The following is a 23935-nucleotide window of genomic DNA, read 5'->3' as shown; positions in this document are numbered from 1 at the left end:
GGCGCCCAGGGGTCCGGGGGTGCCCGGGGGTCCCGGCCCACCCGAGCTCGAAGGGACGCAGGCGTCCGGCCCGGCCCAGTCCCACCAGTGTGCCCAGTTCCGCATCTCACCAGCCGGGCAGGGTCCCGCACCCCTGGGGGCCCTTCGGGGTCGGGGCGGGGGGTCCCGGGGTCCTCTCCAGCGGCGGGAGGGGCGGCACGGCCCAGCGTGTGGCGGGGGGGGGGGGGGGAAGGGGCCCGGGCGCCAGGGTCCCTCCGGGTGGGGGTGGGGGCACCGCCCTTTGCCTCTTAGAGCGGCGGGGGAGGGGCCCGGACACCTGGGTCCCACCCGCCCCCCCCGCCCAGCCCCCCCCGCGCAATGGGGAGAAATCGGCCTGTTTTGGGGCTGCTCCCGGGGTGTCCGTGCACCGCCCCCCCCCCGACCCCTCCCTGCTCCGGGAGGGGAGACACACACAGCTCTGCTGCCCCCCCCGTGGGCAGAGGACCCACCCGTGCCCCCCCCCCCGGGAGGGGGCAGCCCGACGGGGACCCCGTCGCCGTGGGTACGGTCGCTACGGGGAACCCATCACCGTGGACACCCCGTTGCTAAGGGGACCCCGTTGCTATGGGGACCCCGTTGCCGTGGGGACCATCTGGGGGCCGCGGCTGCTGCCGGCGCGACCGCCGCGGGCTGCAGCCCCCCCCGCCCCCCCGTGACCTCCCACCCCCCCATCCCCGCGCGGGCCGAGGCGGGGCGGGGCGGGTACGACACTTTTATTTCCTTTTTTTGTCTTTTTGCCCCTTTTCCGCGGATTTTTCCTCCTTCCCGCTCGCGGGCGGCGCCTTTGGGGGGTTTTTCCTTTTCTCCTCGGTCTGGGGGGAGGGGCCGACCCACCCCAACGGGAAATGACGTCACCACGTGCGGGGGGGTGAGGGGCGACCTGGGGGTCCCCAAATGTGCAACGCTGGTGTGGGGGGGCCCCGAGAGCGACGTCCCCCAACATCGCACCCCCCCCCCCCAGGGCTTGGAGGGGGGACGGGGGTCCCGAAATCGGGGTACCCAGAACTGGGGGGGTGGAGGGGGTGGGTTTCCCACTGCCCGGGGAGGGGCCCATTGCTGGTGGGGGGTCCCCAAATGTTGGGGGCCCCATTGCTGGTGGGAGGCCCCAACGGGGGCCCCAAAATGGGAGGAGCCCAAAAATTGGGGGGGGGGGGGGCCTGTTTCCCGGGGGGGGCACTGCTGGTGGGGGTCCTGGGGGGGTCCCAAAAACCAGGGGGAGGGGGCCACAAAGAGAGGGTTCACCCCAGAGTGGGGGTCCTCAAAACGGGGGCCCTAATGATTGTCCCCATTTTGGGGGGCCCATTGGGGGGGAAGGCACACGGGGGGGTCTAAGGCAAATGCAATTTTGGTCCATCTGACCCCAAAACCCGGGGGTCAGGGGGGTGATGAACTCCCCAAACTGCCCCGGGGCGGGGGAGGGGGGGGGGGAGCCCATCCTGTCCCCCCAACACCAAAATCAGCCAAAGGTGCAGAAAACCCCAAAATGAGCAAAATGCCCCCAAATCCCCCCCCCCCCCTCCCTCCGGCTGCCCCCCCCCTCCCAGTCATGGGCCCCGTACCAGGAATTGGGGCCCCCAGTGACCCCCGGAATGCGGGGGCGGAGCAAAGCTACCCAAAAACGATAATAAAAAACACAAAATTGCCGGGGGGGGGGGGACCCCGATGGGCAAAAATAGGGAAAATTGGGGGGTTCCCCCAGAAAAGCACTTGGAGAGCTGGGGGGGGGACCCGAAAAGGGGGGGGTTTGACCCCAGAGTGGGAGGTTTGACCCCAAGGGGGGGGGGGGGGGGGGGGGATATGTTGGCCCTGGAGAGAGGACATCAAATGGGGGGGGGGAGGTTTGACCCTAAACATGGGGGTTCAAACCCAAAAGGGGAGGGGGACCCACAACAGTGTGGTTTGACCCCAACTGGGGAGACTGGACCAAAAAGGGGGGGGTTAACCCCAAAAGGGAGATGAGCCCCAGATGGGGGGGTCTGACCCAAAACGGGGGGGGGGGGGGGTTTGACCCCAAACCCAGGGGAGGGGGGTTTGACCCCAAGCGGGGTTGGACCCCGATACGCGGGAGTTTGACCCCAAGGGGGGGAGGGGGGGCCTCGCCCGGGGGTAATTGCACTTAATTAAAAAAATGAGCTGGGGGGGGAGGGTCAGGGGGACCCCAAAGCCGGGGGGGGTGGGGGGGGTGGGGGGGGTGGGAGGGGTGTTTTGGGGAATTCAGGGTGTTTCGGGCCCCCCCAGCCCCGCTCGCTGGCCTGCAGCAAGGGGGCCCCCCGGCACACGCGTGTGCGGTGCGTGTGCGAGTGCTGGTGACCAGGGCACACGCGTGTGTGGGGGGGCGGGGGTGCACACGTGTGACCGTGTGCACGGCGTGGGGGGGTGCGAACACGTGTGCGCGTGTAGTGTGACCACACGGTGCCGGGCGTGCACACGCATGCGCGGGTGTGTGCAAACGTGTGGCGTGCACGCGGTGTGGTGGGAGCGCACACGTGCGTGCCCCCCCGGGGGGCCTCGCCCCCCCGAACTGCAGCTGGAGCGGGGGGGCCCAAACACCCCCGGGGGGCCCGGGGTGACCCTGTCTGTGCCGGGGGGTGCGGGGGGGGTTGGGGAGGGGGGGGGGAACGACACGGGACTGGGGGATCCCGGGGGGGGGACACACATCAGAGAGGCCGAACCCTCATCCACGTCGGGGGGGGGTTGGGGCCCCCCCGGGGGTGGACGGCGGCGGGGGGGGGCCGGGGGGGCCAGGGGGCTGCGGCTTTTTTTTGTCTTTTTTTCTCCTTTTTCCGGGCGGTTTCTCCTCGTCCGGGGGCAGCGTCAGAGGAACCAGGACTGGGGAGAGACGGGGGTCAGCGGCGCTGGGGGGACCCCGACCCCCTGCCCCCCCCGACCCCCCCAGCCTCCCCGCTGAGTCCCGCAGGTCCCCGGGGCTGGGGCTGGGGAGGGGGCCGGGGGCGCCGGGCCCCTCCCGCCGCGCTCCCGGCACCGGCCTCAACGCCCGGCACATGGCGGCCGGTCCGGGGGCCCCCGCGCCCCGCCCACCCCCGCGTGCCAAGCTGGGCGCGGCTCCGGCGCCCCATTGGCTGCCCGGGCACCGCACCACCGGCTCCGGCCAATGGGGACGCGCCTGCCCGCCGCAGCGCCCGCAGCCTGCCAAGGCCCGACGGTGCCAGCCAATCGGCTGCTGGCTCCGCCTCCTCCTGCCTGCCAGTGCCAGCCAATCAGGCACCGCCTGGCTGGCCCGCCGAGGCCCCCCATTGGCTGCCAGCCCTGCTCCCCCCCTCCTTCTTCCGCCCTCCCCCCCCAGCCCATTGGCTCCGGGCCAGCACCGCGGCCCGCTCCAGCGCCAGCCAATCCGGGGCCGGCGCCACAGGGCAGGCAGCCAATCGGGCGTCGTGCCACTGCGGCGGGGGCCAATGGGGCGCCCTGCTGGGGGTCGCGACCCCCCAGCCCACGGTGCCACGGCGGTGCCACGGGGTGGGGGGGGCACGGGGTTGCCGCGGTGCTGCCGGGGCAGGGCCCCGCCCCGCCATTGTTCCCGGCAGGGCCCAGCCATGACATCATGTCTCGTTGCCCCGGCAACCAGACGGGTCAGACATGATGGGGGGGGCCCAGTCCCCCCCAGTGCCTCCCAGTTTGGCAGCAGGGGTGGGGCGGGGGGGTCCCGGGCCTCGCTCATTAACCACCTAATTAGCCCCGGATGGGTGGGAGGGGCAGGTGAGGGCGCAGGCGTTCGGGCGTGACCTGGCCGGGGACCAGGAGCCCGGGGAGGGGACACCCAGGAGCCCACGAAGGGACGCGGAAGCCCAGGGGGGGGCCCAAGAGACTGGGGGGGTACCAGGAGCCCGGGGGGGGGACACCAGGAGCCCGGGGGGGGGACACCAGGAGCCCGGGGACCCTACCTGCTGCTGGGGGAGGGTCAGAAAGTTGCCGTCGCGGGGTCCGAGGCCGACAAGGCGGGGGGCAGCGGCGGCGCCTGACGCTGCGAATGCTGCGGGGAGAGCGGGCTCAGCCTGGCCCGCGCGGGCGCCGGGGCGTGCAGACGTGCGAGGCGCCGCGCGGGCCGGGCCGGGCCGGGGGGGCCGTGGAGGCCTCGGCGGCGCCGTGAGCACGCACACACGAGTGTGCAAAAGCACCTGTGTGCACGTGGAGCCAGGGGAACGCGTGCGGTGTGAACGCACACCCCCCACACCCCCCCTTCCCCCGCCACTGCGGGCGTGAGGAGCTTGGGGGGGGGGGTGGTGTGTGTGGCCGCACACGCGTGTGCGAGGCCGTGCATGCGCTGTCCCACGCGTGTGCATCCAGGGCCGCATGCGCATGCACACACACACACGTGTGCACCCCCACTGCACGGGGTGGGGGGGTGCTTGTGCACCCCAGGGTGCCCCATGCCGGCTGCACAGCACCGGGACCCCCCCCCGCAGGAGCCCCCCCTCCCTCCCATCAGTACTTACCTTTGGGGACCCCCCACCCCCCTCCCCAGTGTCCCCCCTGAGGATGGAGCCAGGAGAAGGAAAATTCGAGTGATCTGGTGCCCCCCGCCCCCGTAGGGGACCCAGGTGCCCAGGCCTGGGACCCCCGGTGGCATGAGGGAGCCAGGCGCCCATCCACCCTCCCCACCCAACCCCCCCCCACCGAAAATGGGGGAAAAAGGGGGAAAAAATGGAGAAGGGGAAAAACAAACTGAAAATGGGGTGGATGAGGCACCGGCAGGGACGGAGCGGACGTGCCCGGGGTCGGGGAACGGTGACGGGGGACGGTGACAGCGATGACGATGCGGAGAAGGTGATGATGCACGGGCAGCCGGGCCGGGCTGGGCCACCCTGTCACCTCGTGTCACCCCCCCCCCCCGTGTCAGCCCCATCACCCCCTGTCACCTGCTGCCCTCCCCAGGGTCACCTCGGTGCCACCCGTGTCACTGGTGCCATCCTGCGCCCGCCTGTGCCACTGCCAGGTCGCCCCAGGGCCACCGCTGCCACCTGCGCCACTGGCCCCCGAGGTCCCCGCCCGGCACCTGCACCCCGCTGCACCCCACTGCCCCCTGCTACTGCACCCCGCTGCTGCCCCCTGCTGCTGCGCCCCACTGCTGCGCGTCCCTGCACCCCCACGTTCCACCCTGCTGCACCCCCTGCACCGCACAGCTGCGCCCCACTGCTGCGCCCCCCACACCCCGCTGCTGCCCCCCAGCACCCCGCTGCTGTGCCCCACTGCCCCGCCTGCCGCCACCCCCCGCAGCCCCGTGCTGCACCCCGCACCCCTGCGCCCCCCCCTGCCTCCCCATGGCCCAGGTCCCGGCTGCGGGTGCAGTGGGGTGCAGTGGGGCGCAGGTGCCGGGGACTTACGGGGTGCCGCGGGCGCTCCGCCCTGGGGGCCGCTGGGGGCTTTGGGCTCCGGCGGGGGCAGGGGCAAGGGCCGGGCCAGGGGGGCCCCCGCAGCCCCCCCGGCCCGGCCCTGCGCCCCGCACGGCTGCAACGAGAACACGGTGACGGGCACCCGGCACCCCGGGACCCCCAGGGCGGGGGCAGGCGCAGCGGCACAGGGTGGCACGGGGGGACACGGGGGGGACACTGCGCCCGGACGGGCTCTTCACGTGGTGCAGGCGCACGGGGGGGGGGGGCCAGGGTGGGGGGTTCCCTGCGTGGGGGTCCCCATCACCCTCCTCCTGGCCCCTCGGCTGCCGCCAGCGCAGCTGCTGGGGCTCATTTGCATACAAGCTCCGCCTCCCCTGCAGTATTTGCATGCCAAGCCCACCCCCTGCAGCAGTATTTGCATAAAGCCCCACCTCTTTGCACTCTGGTACTGACTCATTTGCATACAGACTCCACCTTCTGGCCCTCATTTGCATCTAGGCCACACCTCCAGGGAATTGTCCTGCAGAGGCCCCACCTCCCTGGCCTCATTTGCTTACAAGCCCCACCTCCAGGGACCCACTCTGCATATGCTCCGCCTCTCATACCTCATTTGCATACAGGCCCCGCCCCAAGGGCCCTGTTGCCGCGGGGACCAGGCACCGCTCCGGTCCCTCGGGAGCTGCGCTGGGACCAGTGTCCGCGCGTGGGGCCCCAGACTGGTCCCAGCACCCCGCACTGGTCCCAGCCCCGCAGAGCCCCGAGCGCGGGGTCAGGCCGGGGGGCAGCATCCCCCGCGTCTCCACAGCGTCACCGCATCCGCACGTCCCGCGTCACCGTGTCCCTGCGTGTGTCCCCCCCCTCCCCGTCCCCGCGGCGTCCCCGTCCCCCCCCGTCCCACCTGGGGGCCCTGGGCGGCGCCGTCGGCGCAGACGAACTGGACGAAGTCCTTGAGCGAGTCCTGCCCGTGGTGGTAGCGGATGGTGGGGTGGGCGAAGTAGGGGCTCGACTGGGGCAGGAGGGACCCCGACGGGAAGTGCAGCGCCGAGGCCGTGGCCCGCGGGCTGCCTGCAGGGACCCTCAGCGCCAGCACGGGCGGCCGCGGGACCCAGGCACCCAGGGGTGCAGGACCCGGGGTCCCGAGCCCTCCCAGGAGCCAGGCGTTGGGGCGGGGGGGGACACACGACACACAAGGACAGGCCCCAGGTGTCCGGGGACATCCCGCCCTGCCCCAGCGCCCCCCTCCCAGGTCCACCATGTGTTCACCCACAAGTGTCCGGGGCCACCCCGACCCCTCCAGACCAGGGGTCCCAAGGAGCTGGGGGGGGGGTCAGGGGGTGTCGTGAGGTGAGGCAGTGCAGGGTCCCAGGGGAAGGCAGAGGGTGCCCAGGGGAGAGGGGGGGTCCCAGGGCGTCCCGGGGGGGTGGGGTCTCACCGGGGCGGACGCCGGCCAGGACGGGCAGGGGGTGGTGGCCGAAGGCCATGCGGGGGGCAGCCCCGTGCCCCGACAGGGCGCTGCAGAAATCCAACTTCCCCGACTTCTTCAGCGCCGCCGGGCCTGGGGGGGCCGGGGGGGGTCGGGGGGGCACCCGGACCCCAGCACCTCCACGGCCCCCTGAGGACCCTCCCCCGGACCCTGAGACTTCTCCCAGACCCCAGTGTCCCCCGAGGGCTCCTGGCCCAGACCAGCTTCCCCAGCTCTCAGGGAACCCCCACAGGCCCCCACCGACACCCCGCACCCCGCAGACCCCCCCCAAGCCCCCCTGCATCCCCATAGCCCCCCCTTTGCCCTTTACCCGCCATGTTACCCCCCCAGTGTCCCTCCCCATGTCCCCTTGTAACCCATCCGTGTCCACATTCACCCCTGGGAACCTCCCGTGCCCCCCCATGTCCCTCCTGACACCCCCCCATGGGCCCATGCCCCCCGTGTCACTCACCGGTGTCAACGTCCCCCCCCCAGGGTCCCTGGCTGCTGCCGGGGGCTGGGGACCGCCCCGGCCCAGGGTAGAAGACGTCGTCCCCGGGACCCTCCAGGTCCCCCTCGTCCAGCGCCTTGGGGCGCTTCGGGCCGCTGCAGGGACAGGGGTGTCACCTCCGGGGACAGGAGCATCACAGCCCTCCCCGCCCAAGCAGTGTCACCCACCAAGAACTGGAGCACACCCCCCCCCCCACTGGGGAGACAGGGATATATATGTGAGTCCTGGAAGGTGCCCGGCTTGGGGGAAGGGGGGGGGGGGTATAGGGTATCCTGGGGGGGTCCCACGGGCTTACGGGGGTCCCAGGGAGTTGCAGAGGTCCTGGGGGTGTCCCAGGGGGGGTTACTGGGCAGTTATGGGGATTCCAGGGGGGCCAAGGGGGGTATCCCAGGGGGTTACAGGGGGATCCTGGGGGGGCCCAAGGTACCTGGCGGCAGGGGGCCCCAGGGGCCGGCGGCCGAGGGCGACAGGACTGATGTTGTAGTAGCCCCCTGGGCTCTCCAGGTCAGCCAGCGAGAAGTTGGGGCCCGATGCCGTCGCCACAGGGGCTGGGGGACACGGGAGACGTGGGGGACCCACACAGGACACCCCCGAGCCAGCCCCGTGTCCCCCATGTCCCACGCCCCCGCCTCCCCCCGTTCCCACAACACCCCTGGTTCCCCCCCCCCCCCCCCCGCCCGGGCCCATTGCGCCCCCCCCAGTGTCCCCACTTACTCTGGGACACCCTCACCAGCTCCGTCACGTTCCAGACACCCGACGTCACGAAGCAGTCCTGGAAGGTCAGGTGCCCTGGGGACACGGGACACAGGGGACATGGGGGGACACCGCACTGGGCAGGGCACAGGGCCGGGGGACAGGGGGCACTGGGGGGGCACTGGGAGCACCAGGAGGCCGCAGGGGATGGCACTGGGAGCACTGGGGGCACTGGGGGCTCACCGTTGGGCAGTGGTTTGATGTCCGCGTCTCCCTGGGGGTTTGAACTGTCGGATTGTCCGGAGTCTGCGGGACAGACGGGGTCAGGGCTAGGTGCCGGGGTCCCCCCCCGGGCGCTGGGGTCCCCCCCCGGCCCGGGGGGAAGGGCAGCCCCGGACGCCTGGGTCCCAGCACTGAAGGGCCCCTTGTTCCTGTGGGGTCGTTCGAGGTGAACGTCCGCTGGGACCTCGGCTGCACTCGGGCAGAGCCTGCAGCCCTTGTCCTCCGGGGGACCCGGGCGTCCCCCCCCCAGACACCACCCGCACGTCCGGGGGTCCCCACCCCGCACCCCCGAGGGGACACAGGTGTCCGGGTGCCCCTCAGCTGGGTGACGGGAGGGGGGGTGCAGCAGCCGCAGGGGGCAGGGGGGGGCCAGGTCTGGCAGGGGGCCGGGCTGGGCCGGGCCGGGGGGGCTGGGGGCCGCCGTGGGGCCGGGCTGGGGGCCAGGAATGCGCTGGCCCCCCGCCAACGGGCAGCGCCAACAAAGCAGCCATTGTCTGTGCCGAGTGGGGGGGCGCCCGGACGCCTGGGTCCCCCCCAACAACCCCCGCACGCCTGGGTCCCCCCCAGCAGCAGCAGCCCCCATCTGCCCCAGCCACCTGGGTCTCCCCAGCACCCCCGTCCCGGACGTGGTGGGGGGGGGGGTGTCCCCCGCACCCCCCCGTGGCCGACCCCTGGGTCCCCTCCAGCACCCCCCGCACCCCCCCCGGGGCCCGAAGGCTCCCCTCACCCTCCCTGTCCCCGTGACCCCGGCATCTGGGCGGGGGAAGGGCAGGCGGGCACTCCCCTCCCCCCTTTGGCCCCGCCGCCGTGTCACCCCGCGGGGTCAGGGGTCACCCGGGCACGTGCTGGGTCACAACCTCTGCAGGGGGGTCGCGTGGCTGGCGCGTGCCGCCCCACCCCCCCCCCGCCCGGTCTCCCGGGGCCTCCCGCAGCCCCCGGGCTCGGGGCAGACCCTGGCGCTGGGCCCTGGGGGGCTCCCAGGACCCCCGTCCCGCACCCCCCCGCCCCCGCTCAGGCCCCGAGCTGAACCCGGCAGGTCCCCCATGTCCCTACAGGTCCCCTGCCCCCCGGCAGCCCCCCCGCAGCATCCCCGTGTCCCCAGCCCCGGTGGGGGGTTCAGGTGCTGTTGGGCAGCTGCGCCCCGACCCCCCCGCGGGGCCCCTCCCCCTGCACCTGCGTCCCCCGGACCCAGGCGCTCGGGCGGTGCCAGCGGTGACTGCGTGCGTCACCCCCAGACCCCCCCAGCCCCTACGGCTCCTGCGACCCACGTGGACCCTCCAGCTGCCTGTCGGCCCGACAGACCCCCCCGGAGCCCCCCCAGACCCCCAGAGGTCCCAGCAGAGCCCTATAGCTCCACCTGCACCCCGAGACCCCAGGGACCTACAGACCCTGTGGGTCCCCCTGCAGGCACCTGCAGACCCAGATGTGCCCCCCAGGCCCCCGTAGATGTGTAAGGACCCCCCCAGCGTGGGGCTGGAGCCCCCGACAGGGAAAGGGACCCAGCATCTGGGCGCACCCCCCATATAGGGCAGGTGGGGGGCGGTGGGGGGGCACAACCAGCACGGCCTCGGGGCACACGCGTGTGCAAGACACGAAGAGGAGCAGGTCAGAGGGTCCCCAGCATGGGGGGAGCTATTGCAGGGGGGGGTGACACAGCATGGCACGGGGGTCTCCAGCACAGGGGGGGGGTCCCCATCCCAGGAGGGTCCCGCCGCCGGGCTGCGGTGCCGCAGCGCGTTTCGGGTGCCAACAGGCGCCATCTTACGCACGGGGGGGGGGGGAGGGTTTGGCACTGCGCCCCCCCCAGCCCACAGCAGCCAAAGGGCCCCTGGCGGGGGAGCGAGGGGGGATGCTGGGGGGGCCGGGGGCCGGGGCCGTGCACGGGGCCTCGTGCCGCGCATGGGGGCACGGTGCCAACCGGGGCCATTTTGGCGGCGCCAGGCGAGAGCTGTGTTGGGGATTTAAGCCCCCCCGGCCAGGCAGGGGAGGAGGGGGTGTGTGTGTGTGTGTTTGGGGGGGCTGCAAGGCCCCCCCCGCAGCCATGCTCAGATTTGGCACACGGGCAGGCAGGAGGATTTGTTGGGGGGAGGACACGACAGGATACACACCCCAAACTGCCCCCCCCTCCTTCATCCCCCACGACAGAGGAGGGACCCGGGCGCGCAGGCACCCCGCGGAGAGCACCCAGGCGCCTGGGAGCGGACCCTAAACACGGCAAAAGCAACCCAAAATCCTCGCTCCAGCCGCAAAATTACACCTCCCCCAGGCAGGAAAGGTGGGACCAGGCTGGTGTCCCCCGAGTGTGCACACACACACACGGCTCTGCCCCGCGCCCCCCCGTCACAGCCCCTGCAGCACCGTGCACACGTGTCCCCCGTGTCCCCCCACCCCGCCTCGGTGCACACACGCTGCTGGTGCCCCGCAGGCACGAGGGGCGGGTGACCGCTGCACGCCCACGCCCTGGCCAGGGCAAAAGCACCCGCAGGGAGCCCGGCCCGTGGCACGGCCCAGCTCGGTGCCCGGCGCGGCTCAGAGCTCGGCGCAGTGCGGAGCCCGGTGCGCAGCACGGCTTGGGGCTTGGTCCGGCGCCCAGCTCGGTGCACGGCACGGCTCTGAGCACGGCTCACGGTGCACAGTCTGGCACGGCGCATGGCACACGGCTTGGCACGCGGCACGCGGCACGCGGCGCATGCTTTGGCACACGGCGCGGCTTTGTGCGAGGCACGCCGGGGCCGGCACCCACGGCCGGGGCCACCCCGGGAGGGCTGTGGGTTGAAGGGGGACCCCGGAGCGGCTGCGGCACCGCTCCGGCCCCAGGGCTGCCGCAGAGCCAGCCTGGCCCCGTGCAGGATCCCTCCGGGGGCTCGCGGGGGCTGCGGGTGCCCCCAGGGCATTGCGGGGGGCGGGGAAGGTGGCCCCAGGGCCCCTCTGGAGCTGGGGGGCTGGGGGCGGGGGGTGCACAGCCAGGAGTCTCCACCCGCAGCCCTGTCATGCACAGCAGCCCCCGCCGCCCCCCAGCCGTGCTGCCGGCTCCAGCTCAGCCCCCCCCGGCCCCGCGCCGCCAGCGGCACTCACCGGGCGCGTGGACGAAGTAGGCCAGGTAGAGGTCGAGCTCCTTGATGGTGACGCCGATGTGGTGGGGCTGGACGCAGAGGCCGGGGCTGGCGCACTGGGGCGCCTTGGCCAGGCGCTCGCCGTCGGTGCTCTCCAGCGGGACGCCCTTGAAGAGGATGACCATCACCAGGTCCAGGCGCCAAACCTTGTCGGCCTGGCGCAGGCAGTCGATGCGACGGATCTTGCCCTTCTGGTCGGGGTTGGAGAGGACGCAGCAGGGCGCCTTCTTGCCGGTGACGGAGAGCACGAAGTCCTCGCGGCACTCGGGCCGGATGTCCTTGCGCAGCTTGGCCAGGAGGCGCGAGGCCCACTTCTGCTTGACCTCAGGCTTCTCGCCCAGCAGCTCGTCCTTGACGGCGCGCTCCTCCTCCTTCGACATCCGCTTCTCGTGCTTCTTGAAGTACTTGCGCTTGCGGGCCTGCAGGTTGAACCAGGTGTAGGAGAAGGCCCGGACGTGGGGCAGCAGCGCCTCGATGAAGGGGTGGAACTCATCCTGTGGGGCAGGGCGGTGTCAGTGGGGCGGCTGCCGTGGGGCGGCCGCAGCCCCGGCAGCTCCCGGGGGACCCCCCATCCTGCCCACGGAGCTCCCCGGGAGGGGACGGCCCCGTCCCACGCAGCGGGAGCATCCCTGGGCACGGCCCCCTCCCGCACCGGGAGCTCCCGGGTGATGCGGGTGCAGCGGGAGCACCCCCAGGCGCAGCCGCATCCTGTGCGAGGAGCTCCCGGGGGCCCCCCCAGTCCAGTGCAGCGGGAGCACCCCCCGCCACGGCCCCGGCCCGGCCCCTGGGGATGCTCAGCCCCGGCCCCGGGCATCGCTGGGGACCAGAGATGCAGGATGCGGCCCCGGGAAGGGCCCCGCGGGGCTGGGGGACCGGGACCGCGCTGGCCCGGGGGAACCGGCCGGGCTCCGGGGACGAGCCGGCTCCCGGCCCCGCACGGCCCCGCGGTGCTCCCATGTCCCCAGCCCGGGGACGGCTCAGCGCCGCGTCCCCCGGCTCTGGGTCCCCGCTCAGCCCCTGTCCCAGCCCCGCTCAGGCCCCGCTCTCGGTCCATTCCCGCCCCTCCCCACCCGGCTCCCGGTGATGCACCCGCTGCCGTCGGGGCTCGGCTGCCCCGGGCACGTCCTCTCCCGTTCCTCGGCCGCAGCGCCGGTCCCTGCTGCCAGCCCCATACCCGGTGCCACCGATCCCGCCCGGTGCCACCCCTCATCCCCTGTACCCGCTACCAGCGCCACCGGTCCCCGTCCCCTGTCCCTGCTCGCTGGTGCTGCCGGTCCCCGGTGCCACCAGCGCCGGTCCCCGGTTCCCGTCCCTGCAGCCGCCGGTCCCGTCCCGTCCCGGTCCGTACCATCGCGGCGGCTCATCCCGGCCGTGGGCAGCTGCCAGTCGGGCCCCGGCGGGGCAGAACCGGGGGCGACAGACGGGGACGGGGGGCGCTACCGGGGGCGGGGGGGGGAAGGGTTAACGGGGGCTACCGAGGAGGGCGGGTCCGGGGGGCGGACACTGCGGGAGGGGGGCGGGGGGGGCTCAGGTACCGGGGCTCCCGGTTACCGGGGGCGGGGGGAGGTCCCAGCTGCCGGGACAGCGCAGGTCCCGGGGCGCGGGGGGTTCCCTGTCGGGGGGTCCGGTCCGGGGGGGAGGGGGGGGGGGGGGAAGTCCCGGTGCCGCCGCGGAGCCGCAGCCGGAGCCGCCGCCGCCGCCGCCGGGCGCGGAGCGCGCGGAGCCGCCGCGGCCCCTTTTGGCACCGGGACCGGCGCGGCGGCGGCCAATGGGGGCGCAGCGCGCGGGGGGAGCGGCCGCCCCATTGGCCGGGCCGGGGGGGGCGGGGCCGGGGGGGGCGGCGGAGTTCGGGGCCGGGACACGGGGGGGTCCGGGGGCAGCGGGACGGAGCGGGCCCGGGCCCGGGCGGGCGGGCGCGCCCTGGGAGCACCCCGGCGGGGCCGCCGCGCGTGTGCGGCGCCGGCCCCGTGCGAGCCCCGTGCAAGGGCCGTGCGAAGCGGCCGGCGGGGCACAGCCCCCCCCCGCAACCCCCCCCGCACACCCCGGAGCCCCGGGGGGGGGCCTTCGCCAAAACACGGCGATCTGCACCCAAAGCAGTGCCGGGGGTCACCGCGCGCCCCGACTGCGCTCCTGGCGCGAACCCTCGTGCAAACCCTCGTGCAAGGGGGTCGATCGAGGACGCCGGGGCCACGCTCGCACGAGGGGCCTGTCCCGGGGGTCCGGCCCCCCTCGACACACCCCGGGAGGGGGAAGGCCCCGGATTTTGGCCGCTTTCCCTGGCCCTGTGGCGGCCCCAGCGCAGAACGGCCCAAAACCTCCGTTTCTGCCCCCAAATCCCCGACGCAGTGCTTGGAGCCAACACCCCCTGCCCCCCCCCCCCCCCCCCCGTAATTAATTCCCTCTGTGTTCCCTCTGTGCAAAGAAAAAAAACAAAATTTGGGCGTTTCAGCGGCGGGGCCGGGTGGAGGCTCCCGCGCATCGGTGCCCGCGCACCTCCCCAGCCCCAAACCTCACGGCTTTCGCTCCAAAACCACGGTGGGGAGCCGGGGGGGGCACGCACAGCGTCGCTCCCCAGCCCCTGCCCCCTCCCTGCCCCGTTTTGTTTTGCAAAACCCACGAAACGGGACACAGGGGCACCAGCACCGGGTGGGGCACGGGGAAGAGGGGGCACCCGGGTGCTCCTGCCCCCCCCAAGGTGTTCGCACGAGGGGTCACAATTCACACACGGGGTTGCAGCCGCACACAACGGCTCCTCGTACGGCACCCCCGGCCGAGCCGCATGCAGGGGCAGGGGGGGCCCGGGTGTCCAGGCCGCCTCCGTCCTGCAGCCCCCTCCCCTCCCAGCTGGCTGCAGGGGATCCAGATGTCCGGGCCTGGCAGCACCCACTTGGGCATGGGGAGGGCTCCTGGATGCCTCGGGGAGGGCACTGGGGTGGGTCGGGTGGAAGAGGAGGGGGTTGGCGGCCTGAATGCCCAGGTCCCCCCCGTCTCCCCCCTCCATAGCCCCAGCGAAGACAAAGAGCCGCCAGGTCAGGCCTGCGCCGCCCGGGTCCGCCCAAACGCCTGGGTCCCCTCCCGAACGCCCGCGTCCCCTCCCCGCCCTCCGCAGGGAAGCCAGGGCGAGCATGGAAGGATCTAGAGGCTCAGCCACCGAGGTCTGCCCGGACACTGGGGTCCCTGCCCGAGGCCGCGGTCCCCTCCTGGACGCCAGGGTCCCCCCCCGGACGCCGGGGTCCGTGCTGAGGCGGGGTCCAGCCCCGGTGCCGCCGGGCTGCCATTGGCTGCGCCGGCCCCGCATTGAGCCGCAGTCTCGGGCGAAGCCACGTCGCCGCGTCCGCAGCTGCGAGCGCCCGGCAAAACGCCAGCGCGGCGGCGGGGGGGGCGGCGCCGGATCGGGAGGGAAAAGCCCAGAAAAAACAGAAAAGAGGGAAAAAAAGAAAAAAAAAAAAAACAACACACCCCCCCGGCCCCCCCGCCCCAGCAGCGCCCGCCCTCCCGCGCCGCTGCCAGCTCCCCCCGGCCCTTGGCTTCGCCGCGAGAGAAAACAGCCCGAAACAGCCGGAATTGCCGCCAAAAATCCCCCCGGCGGCCCCTGACGCCGCTGCCAAGACCCTCCCGTGAGGGGGGGGCGGGGAGGGGGGGGTGGCTGAGGGGGGGGTGAGCGAGGGGCGTCCTGGACCCCCAGGCGGGGGGGGGGTTAGGGGGGAGGCGGCCACGAGGGACCCCAGCACCAGGCCGGGAGCTGCTGGGATCCAGGCATCTGGGGGGGACCCAGGCGTCTGGGGGGGACCCAGGCATCTTGGCGGCCTTGGAGACAACGTGCTGGATGGTCCTGGCAGGGGACTCAGGTGTCCGGGGGGGGGCCCAAGCGTCCGGGGGGGGCCCAGGCGTCCGGGCTGTGCAGAGGAAGCCGCCTGCCTGCTCCCCTGCCCGCAGCCACGTGGAGGACCCAGGCGTCCGGGCTGCTCGAGGGGAACCCGGGCATCTGACCCCCCCCTTCCCCACGCAGCAGAGCCAGGGACGGGACCCGGGCATCCGGGGGGGTGTTGGGGGGCCGGGGGGGTCACGGGCACTGCGGGGGGAAGTGCCGCAGTGGCTCCAGGCAGTGCCGCAGCGCGCAGGGCCGATGCAGTTTGGCACCGGTGGACCCCGGCGTCCGGGCGTGCCTCCCCCCACCAGCCGGGGGGGGATCCAGGCGTCCGGGCTGCCCCCCCCCCAGCCCGCTCCCTCCCCAGAGCAGACCCAGGCATCCCGGCCCCCTCCGTGGCCTCCTGCCAGGCCGGGCCGGGGGGGCCCCGTGGTGCTGCCGCGTCCAAGAAAGCTTTTTGTGGCCCATCAATAATTCAGGGCCCCCCCGGCCCGGCCAAGGGCTCCTCCATTATTGATGCTGCCAGCACAGCCCCGCGGCCGGGGGGACATGGGGGGGGGGGACATGGGGGGACACAGGGAGGGGGATCAGCGAAGCCATGAGTGCTGCAACACAGGGGTGCGGCAGCACAGACAACGAAGCACACGCACACGTCTGGCCACGCGTGTGCAGGGCCTGCAGGCGCCTCGCCACGCACCCGGCTCCTCGCGGGCAGCGCATGCCCCGCGCAGCCCCACGGCGCGCCAATGCGCCAGGTACAGGCAGCGCATGCCATGCACACGCACCCCCCCGGCGTGGCACCCACACGTGTCACTCGCCCCCGCCTCGCACGGCCCCGGGCACCTCGCACGGCCTCGAACGGCCTCGCACGTGGCGGGGCGGGGGGGCGGGGGGGCGGTGCCTCCCCCGCAGCGATTGCATCAGCCGGCGGCGCAGTCCCGCACGGCCACGCATGGGGCACGGGGCCCTTGCACATGCCTCGCATGGCGGTGCGGGCGCACACGCACACACGTGCTGCACCTTGCACATGTGTGTTGCCTGCCTGGTGCATGCAGGGATGCGACATGGGCGACGCGGGAGCACACCCATACGCAGAGGCCCCGTGCACACATGTTGCACACACGGCGTGCAGGGAGACGCGCACGGAGCGTGCAGGCGCAGCTGCCACGTGTGCACGTCGCCTGCACACGCATCGCACACATGGTGCACGCACGGCCCACGCGCCCCATTACATGTGTGTGCACTCAGCCCCCATGACACGCACGCGCATCCTCTCTTCCCATCACAGGCACCTGCACCCCGCTACATATGTGTGCACACCTGCACTGTCACACACGTGTGAACCCCGTTGGGCCCACCGGGCACCCACAGCCCTTTGCACGCCCCTACAGCCCACAGGCGCCCCGCGCGCGGCCCTGCGCCTCGCCAGGCCCTATAGGTGCCACAGGGGCTGGCTGCAGGCTGGGGGGGGGGGTGCTGCATTTAGGGGGTGTTGGGGCATCCCATGCCTCTCCCATCCCCCTCGCCGTGGCTCTGCGCCCTCTGCACATCCTGGCACCAGCAGAGCCTGGTGCAGCAGCCGTGGGTGCGGAGCACCCTGCAGCAACGGGCCCCGCAGCAGCGCCACACCCCAGGCACCGGGGAACACCCCAAACCTGCGCCACACGACACCCTCCCCAACCCCGCGTCCCGCCCGGGCACCCTGCTCCGCTGCGGCCTGCTGCCCCGGGCACACTCCCTGGCACGGATGTGCCCTGTACGTGGCATTTGCACCCTGGCACATGCTGCACCGAACCCCCGCACTCACGTGACGTTACGTGTTGTGATGCACAGCGCATCGCACCCGCGGTGTGCGGGGTCCCACCGTCGGCGGCACCCTGTGCTCTGCACCGCGCCCTGCGCCCGCCACGGCACCGTCCTGCACCGCACCCCCCGTACCACACTGCTACGAGGGGCGGGTGACACGTGTGGGCCATCGCCCCACATCCCTGGGGTGGGGGACACACGCAGCCCCCTCCTCCCCTGTGGCATGTGTTGGGCCGCCTCCCCCTATAGTAACCATGCAGGGACGGGGGGGGACTGTATTTTCTCCTGTGCTTTGGGGAGGACATGGCCACGGGGGTAATTTGTGCAGCTGGGGGGGTCCAAGGGAGCCCCCACTCCATCCTAGGGGTCGTCCAGGCGGTGACAGCAATTGGGATGTCGTGACAGCGAGGGTGACAGCGACCGGCCGTTCCCAGGCTGCACCACATCCCCCAGGGCCCGGCCCGAGGCAGGGAGTGGCTCCGTGCAGCGGGCTGGGAGGATCTGGGGGGGACACGGGGACACCCTGAGGGACACGAGGGGACCGTGGCCCAGCGAGCAGCCACAGCACCGACAGCTGGAGCCCAGCGCTGGATGGGGAGGGGCTGGGGGCCGCATCCTCGGGCAGGGGGGACACTGGGGCCTGGTGTGTGGGGTTTACCAGAGGCTGCGGGCTGGGGCACGGAGAGAGGAGCTGCTGCCGCTTACACCAGACACAGGGGACACGGCTACAGGGGACGGGCGCTGGCGCGGCACCAGCGGCACCCAAGGTCCAGCCCACGCCTGGTCGGCCACAGGGCCCGGCGGCAGGAGCTGCTGCTCCGGGTGCCGCTATGGGTGCCGCTATAGGTGCTGTTACGTGTGCCCACGGCTGGACACGGCAGCCAGCTCCTGCGCGCGCTTGCGGCCTGGCCCTGCGCCGAGGCTGGGGAAGGGGGCGGGGGGGGAGAAAGACGACGGTGGCACCAGCCCAAAACCACCCAGAAACGGCTCAAACGGGAAAGGAGGGGAAGGGGGGGGGGGGGGGGGGGGCGAGGCAGGAGCACACTCGTGTGAGCGTGCAGCGCCAGCGCGCACACACACCCCGACACGCTTCAGCACACGCAGGATGGGGCCCGTGAGGCTGCCGTGCGGGTGTGCACACATGGTGCGAGACCATGGGTGTGCACACGTGTGCAGGCTGTAGTTGTGCACACACACAGGCGAGTGCATACGTGTGCAGCGTGACCGCACGTGCACACACAGAAGCACACGCATGTGCAATCATGTGTGCAGGAGGGAGCACATGCATGTGTGTGCTGGCACAGGCAGGCTCCCAGGCATGTCGCTGGCATGTGCAGGCAGGGGCACACGCATGTGCAATGGTGTGTTGCTGGCGCGTGCACACGCGTGTGCGGGGCGGGCGCCGAAGCTGCGAGAAGCGCCGCTGGCCGCCCGCCCAGACACAACCGGCCGCCAAAACCGCCCCGAAAAGCGGGAGAAAAGGGCAACGGAGGGGGGGGGAGCAGCAACGCCTGGCGGGGGGGGGGCTGGGCTGCCTGAGCAACCACAGCAGGACCCCGGGGGGACCCCAGGACAGCGGGGGGGGGCGGGCAGGGACCCCCATAGGAGCCCCCATAGGGACCCCCGTGCCACAGCCCCCGAGACATGCCCCCACCCAGGACTGCCCGACGTCACCCCTCCACACAGCCCCCCCCAGCAGCGACCCCCCCCCCCTCCTGAAGGCCCCTCGCGACCCCAACGACCCCCCCCCAAGACGAGGCGTCCCCGGGCCGGGGCCTCACCGTCGGCCGGCCCCCCGGAACCCCCCGGCCGCCGTCCTACGGACCGCGGGGCCACAACCCCCCCCCGGGGCCGGATTTCAGCCCGTCCCGGCGGTGCCCACAGGCACAAAACACCGCGTGGGCACCGACTGCCCCGTTCCACGGGGGCCCCGTGGGCAACACTTCCCGCGGGGAAACACCCCACATCCCCCGGTTCCCCGTGGGTGACTCCTGTCCCGGGAACGGGCTTCCCGGCGGCACCGGGACGGCGGGTCCTGGGTCGCTGCCTCACTCCGGACCGAGTCCCCCCGCACCGGGCTGGGCACAACCAGGCCCCCCCACCCCCCTCCCCGCACCGGGGGTCCAGCCGAGGCCGCTCCAGGACGCGGCCCCGCGGGCACCGGCTAGAGGCGGCAGCAGCCCCGGCCCGGCCCGGCCCCTCCGGCAGCCGCGCACCGGGAGCGGCCCCGGGGCCGGCGGAGGAAGCGCAGTCGCCGCCCAACGGGTACCGGCAACCGGGGAGGGGCCGCACCCCCCCACACCGCAGCCCCATTTTGGAGGGCGCAGACGCCCGCGGCGCGCAGCAAAGCCGGGACCGGACCCGCCGTTACCGGCCGCCCCCCGTTACCGGACCCCCCGCTCCCGGCCGTACCTGGGTGAGGCAGTACGGGGAGTACATGGCGGCGGTGTCAGCCGCGGCGGGGCATGGCGGGGGGTCCGGGGGTGCCGGGGGCCCGGGGGGGTCCCGGGTCCGGGGGTGTCGGTGCCGGCGGCGCGCGGGGAAAGTTTGCCCGAAGTTGGCGCCCGCCGCACTTTTGCCGCGGGAAGCGCCGCGCCGGCCCCGCCCCCGCACGGCCCCGGCCCCGCCCAGGGACACGCCCACTCGCGGTTTGGCTCCGCCCCCCTCCGCCGCGAGACACGCCCCCGCCGGGACCTCGGGGGGACACGGTGGGATACGGGGGGGGGGGGTCGTGGGGACACGGGTCCCCCCCCACCTGCCCCGTCTGCGCCCCCGTTCCCCCGCTGCCCCCCCCCCCCCCGCAGCCGCAGGGCCCCGGCGGGAGCGTCCGGGATCCGCTGTCGGTCCCCACGGGTGACAGCGACGGCAGCGGTGGCCGCGCCGGGGGTGGCAGCGGGGGGAGAGGCAGCACAGGCCGGGGACCGCCGCGACCGTGCCGGGACGGCGGCGTGGGCAGCGCTGGGACGGGGACAGCGCGGCCGCGGTGGCTGTGGCAGCGCTGGGGACAGCGCCGTGGCGGTGACAGGGACAGTGCGGGGACAGGGGCAGTGCCAGCGGTGGTGGCGGTGCCAGCACCACGACAGCGGCAGTGGCAGTGCCCGTGACTGTGTCGTGACACTTCCAGAGCCGATGACAGCACCGGTGCCGCGGCAGTGTGGGTGACAGTGACAGTGGCAATGGCAGTGGCAGTGACAGTGGCGGTGGCAGCCTCATCTGTCATTCCGGCTGCGGCCGCGTCCCTCCGCCATCTGTCACCACCCGGTGCCAGCACTGGCACCGTCGCCGCCGCCACCGTCACCCCTTCGCTGCCGGAGGCGCCGCGGCTGCCGCGGCCCCGAGGGGTGGCAGGAGGGGCCCCGGCCTTGGGGCGTCAGCGGGTGCCCTGGGTGTCCCCGCGGCTGGAGGGGACCCCGGGAGGGGGAGCCGGTGGGCAGGGGGGTGTCTCAGCATCCCCCCGCGCAGGGGAGGGGAGGGTGGGCGCAGCTGTGGCCCTCCCCCACGCTGGGCCGCTGCCACGGGGAGGGGGGCAGGGCCGTCCCGGGGGGGGACACGGGGGGACGTGGCTGTACAAGGCCCCCGGCCCTGCCCGGCCCCCCCCAGGCACAGGGTGGGGGGGACACCCAGGGTGGTCCCAGGTGTCCAGGCCCCCGGTGAGCCCGTGGCCAGAGGGGACGCGGGCGTCCGGCACACACGAGTCCCCGTGTCCGTGGGCACACGCGTGTAGAGCCGGCGCGTATCGCCCAGGGCCCATCGAGCCCCCCCCCACTCCCCCCCCCAGCTGCTCAGGGGCCGCCAGCGCCAGATGTGCCGCCGCGACCGGCTGGGGCTGCAGATGGAGCCGAGCACGGCGGGGGGCGGGGGGGGGCGGCTCTCACACACGCCGCCACACGCAACAACACACCCTGACACGCCCTGACACGCTGTGGCATGCGATGACCTGCCACAACATGCAATGACACATCCTGACATGCCACAACACACGATGACATGCCCTGACCTGCCACATGTGATGACACGCCCTGACACACCACAACACGCAGTGACATGCCCTGACACACCACAACACGCGATGACATGCCCTGACACGCCAGGATGGGCAGCGACACCACAGTGTGTCACCTGCCACCCCCCAGGGACACGCGTGGGACGGGGACCCAGGCGTCCAGGCTACACCCCCCACCCCAGATGGGAAAAACCTGGGGGGGGAGAAATGCCCCCCCGGGGGTAAATCTCGGTGGCAGAGAAGGACAAAGGCGGGAGCAAAGGAACCGCAGAGGCCCCAAAATCAGGCAAAACTGCCCCAAACCGGGCCGGTTTCCAGCCCCTCCCCTTGGCCGGGTTCAGGAGTCCCTGGGTTCATTTTGGGGGGGGGGGGGGGGGGTTAGGGGCCGGGAGCCCGGACACCCGCGTCCCCCAGTTGGCGGGGGGGGGGGGGGGGGGCTGCATTGGGGGCGGGGGGGGCCGGACGCCCGGGTCCCCCCACCCCGGGGAGGCCCGGGGAAGGTTTTGGTGCAGTTTCGGAGGATTTTGGCTCTGGGTAGCAGCGGATTTTCGGCGGCTGCCGAGGCCTGGAAGCCATTAGGGCTCTCCACCCCCCCCGGCCCCCGGCAGCTCCAGCCAGAGCTTGGGGGGGGGGGGGAGCGGACCCAGGCGTCCGGGGGCCCCGGCCCCCCCCATGGGGCCCACGCGGGGAGCGGTCCCAGGTGTCCGGGTGCCCCCCACCCCCTTTTCCCGTCGCCCGGCTGCACGCACCCCCTCGCCCCCCCCCGCCGGAGATCCAGGCGGCCGGGGGCTGCTCCTGGGCGCCGGGGGGGCCGGGCGCGGGCAGGGAGGGGTTAACGCCGCCGAGCCCTTGGCAGCGCGCCCCGGGGTTTGGCTGCGACTGAAAAGGGGCTGGGGGGGGGGGCGGGGCGGCGGGGGAGGGGAGCTCGCGCTGAGCCCGAACACCCCCCCCGCCCCGGGGGAGGGGCGGCTGTTTCGGAGCATCGCGGAGGGGAGCGCCCCCCCCCCTCCAGCCCCGCTTCGGGGTCTCTGCCGCCCCCCGCCTCAAGGAGGAGCCTCCCCGTGGCGACCCCCCCACACCGAGGGATCCCCCCGGGGCCCCCCCCGTTGGGCTCCCCCCCCCCTCGATGAGCCATCCCCGCTATCGGCCCCCCCTCCTCGCCGGGGTCCCCCCCGCGGCCGCCGCCCCCGGCTCCTCCCCCGCTCCAGCCCCTCCGCCCGTCACCTCCCGGCCCGGCTTCCGCCCGCGCCTTCAGCCGCTTCCTGCACGTCACTTCCGCCGCCCGCGCAACATGGCGGCGCCCACGGGGCGAGGGCTCGCGGCGCTGCTGGCCCGGGCCTCGCTGGGGATCGCGGCCCCGGCGCGGCCATACCGGGCGGCCCCGCTGCGGCGCGGCACGGGCCAGGGCCTGAGCCCGGCGGACCCCGCGGACCCGCGGGCGGCGGCGCGGCGCTTCGGGCGGCTCGGGGAGGCGTCGGCGGTGCCGGTTTGGCGGCTCTGGCCGGACCCCGAGCAGCTGCGGGCGGCGGAGGCGGAGGAGCGCGAGTGGGACCCGCCGCTGCGGGAGGTGGAGGCGGTGCTGGACCAGCGGGAGCGGGAGGAGGCGCAGCGGCGGGAGGAGAGGTGGGGCGGGGCGCCGGGGCGGGTCTGGGGGCACTGGGAGTACTGGGAGCAGACTGGGTGGGGCACCGGTGGAACTGGGGTCAGGGTCCCGGGGGGGCACCGGGGAACTGGGAGAAATGGGAACGGACCTGGGGGGGGGCACTGAGGAGAACTGGAACCAGGGTGGGGGTGATCCTGGCAAGAACTGGGATCACATCTTAGGGGGCCCTGAGGAGAACTGGGGGAATTGGGGGTACACTGGGAGAACTGGGATCGTGTCTGGGGGAGGAAGAACTGGTGAAAACTGCTGAAAACTGGTGAGAACTGGGACAGGGTTTGAAGGGGCACTGGTGGAACTAGGGTCAGGGTCTGTGGCCAGGACACCAGAAATACTGGGGGCACTGGTGAAAACTGGGAGAAATGGGATCGGAGCTGGGGGGGCACTGGGGAGAACTGGAACCAGGTGGGGGATGATCCTGGTGAAAACTGGGGGAACTGGGATCAGGGTCTGTGCGAGGAAAAACTGGTGAAAACTGGGATTGGGCCTGGGGATGCACGGGGGGGAACTGGGACAGGGTTTGGAGGGGCACTGGTGGAACTGGGATCTGGGTCTGTGGGGGGAATGCCAGACAAACTGGGGCGACTGGTGAAAACTGGGAGAAATGGGATCGGAGCTGGGGAGAACGGTCGGCACTGGGAGAACTGGAACTGAGCCTGCGGCTGCCCTGGGGAGAACTGCGGGCACTGGTGGAACTGGGAGGAAGGGTGGGCACTGGTGGGACCGGGCGCCCCACCGGCCGCTCCGTGCCCGCAGGCAGCAGCTGGTGGCCCGCAGCCTGGCGGCCATGCCGGCCCGGATCAGCGCCTGGCGGCAGCAGCGGGCGCAGGCCCGGGAGCGGGCGAGGCAGGAGGTGGCCCGGCGGCAGCGGCTGCTGGCCGAGGCGGGGCTGGGGGGCCCCTCGCGCCCCGGGACCCCCCCCCGCGACAGCGCCCGGGCCCAGGCGCTGCTGGAGGACCTGGAGCGGCGGGAGCGGCGGGAGGAGAAGCGCCGGCAACGGCAGGAGCGGGAGGAGGCCGCCCGCAGCGCCATGGCCGCCGCCGAGGCTGCGGCTGCCTCCCGGCCCCCCCCGGGGGCCCCCCCCGAGGGCGCAGGGGCTCCCTCCCCCTGAGCCCCCCCCCCCCCCCCCCCCCGCCTCGAATCACACCCA

The 23935-nt window shown here is 73.5% G+C and overlaps 2 protein-coding genes across 4 annotated transcripts; one reads left to right on the top strand and one right to left on the bottom strand.

Annotated features, from left to right (window-relative positions):
* Window positions 1-737: 737 nt before the first annotated feature.
* On the bottom strand, window positions 738-19705 carry NFIX (nuclear factor I X). 3 transcript variants are annotated; one of them, XM_074929878.1, is made up of 11 exons: window positions 19535-19704; window positions 11411-11942; window positions 8297-8359; window positions 8075-8149; window positions 7788-7908; window positions 7322-7455; window positions 6820-6942; window positions 6286-6452; window positions 5379-5502; window positions 3939-4027; window positions 738-2868 (listed from the first exon to the last, which is right to left on the bottom strand). In XM_074929878.1, the coding sequence occupies exons 1-11, from the start codon at window positions 19559-19561 to the stop codon at window positions 2854-2856; spliced, it is 1470 nt and encodes a 489-aa protein (XP_074785979.1). In that variant the 5' UTR covers window positions 19562-19704; the 3' UTR covers window positions 738-2853. The 3 variants fall into 3 exon arrangements, with proteins under 3 accessions (XP_074785979.1, XP_074785980.1, XP_074785981.1); XM_074929879.1 differs by lacking the exon at window positions 5379-5502 and having other exon boundaries at window positions 19535-19699; XM_074929880.1 differs by lacking the exons at window positions 5379-5502; window positions 6286-6452 and having other exon boundaries at window positions 19535-19705.
* Window positions 19706-22410: 2705 nt separating this feature from the next.
* Window positions 22411-23897, top strand: GADD45GIP1 (GADD45G interacting protein 1). The gene is made up of 2 exons (XM_074929893.1): window positions 22411-22748; window positions 23542-23897. Exons 1-2 carry the CDS (start codon window positions 22417-22419, stop codon window positions 23894-23896), a joined length of 687 nt encoding a protein of 228 aa, XP_074785994.1. The 5' UTR covers window positions 22411-22416; the 3' UTR covers window position 23897.
* The last annotated feature ends 38 nt before the right edge of the window (window positions 23898-23935 follow it).

Source organism: Athene noctua, chromosome 31 (assembly GCF_965140245.1).
Source record: "Athene noctua chromosome 31, bAthNoc1.hap1.1, whole genome shotgun sequence".
Lineage (NCBI taxonomy): Eukaryota > Metazoa > Chordata > Aves > Strigiformes > Strigidae > Athene > Athene noctua.
Note: the sequence above shows the minus strand (reverse complement) of the source record. Positions and strands in the feature narration are given on the sequence as shown.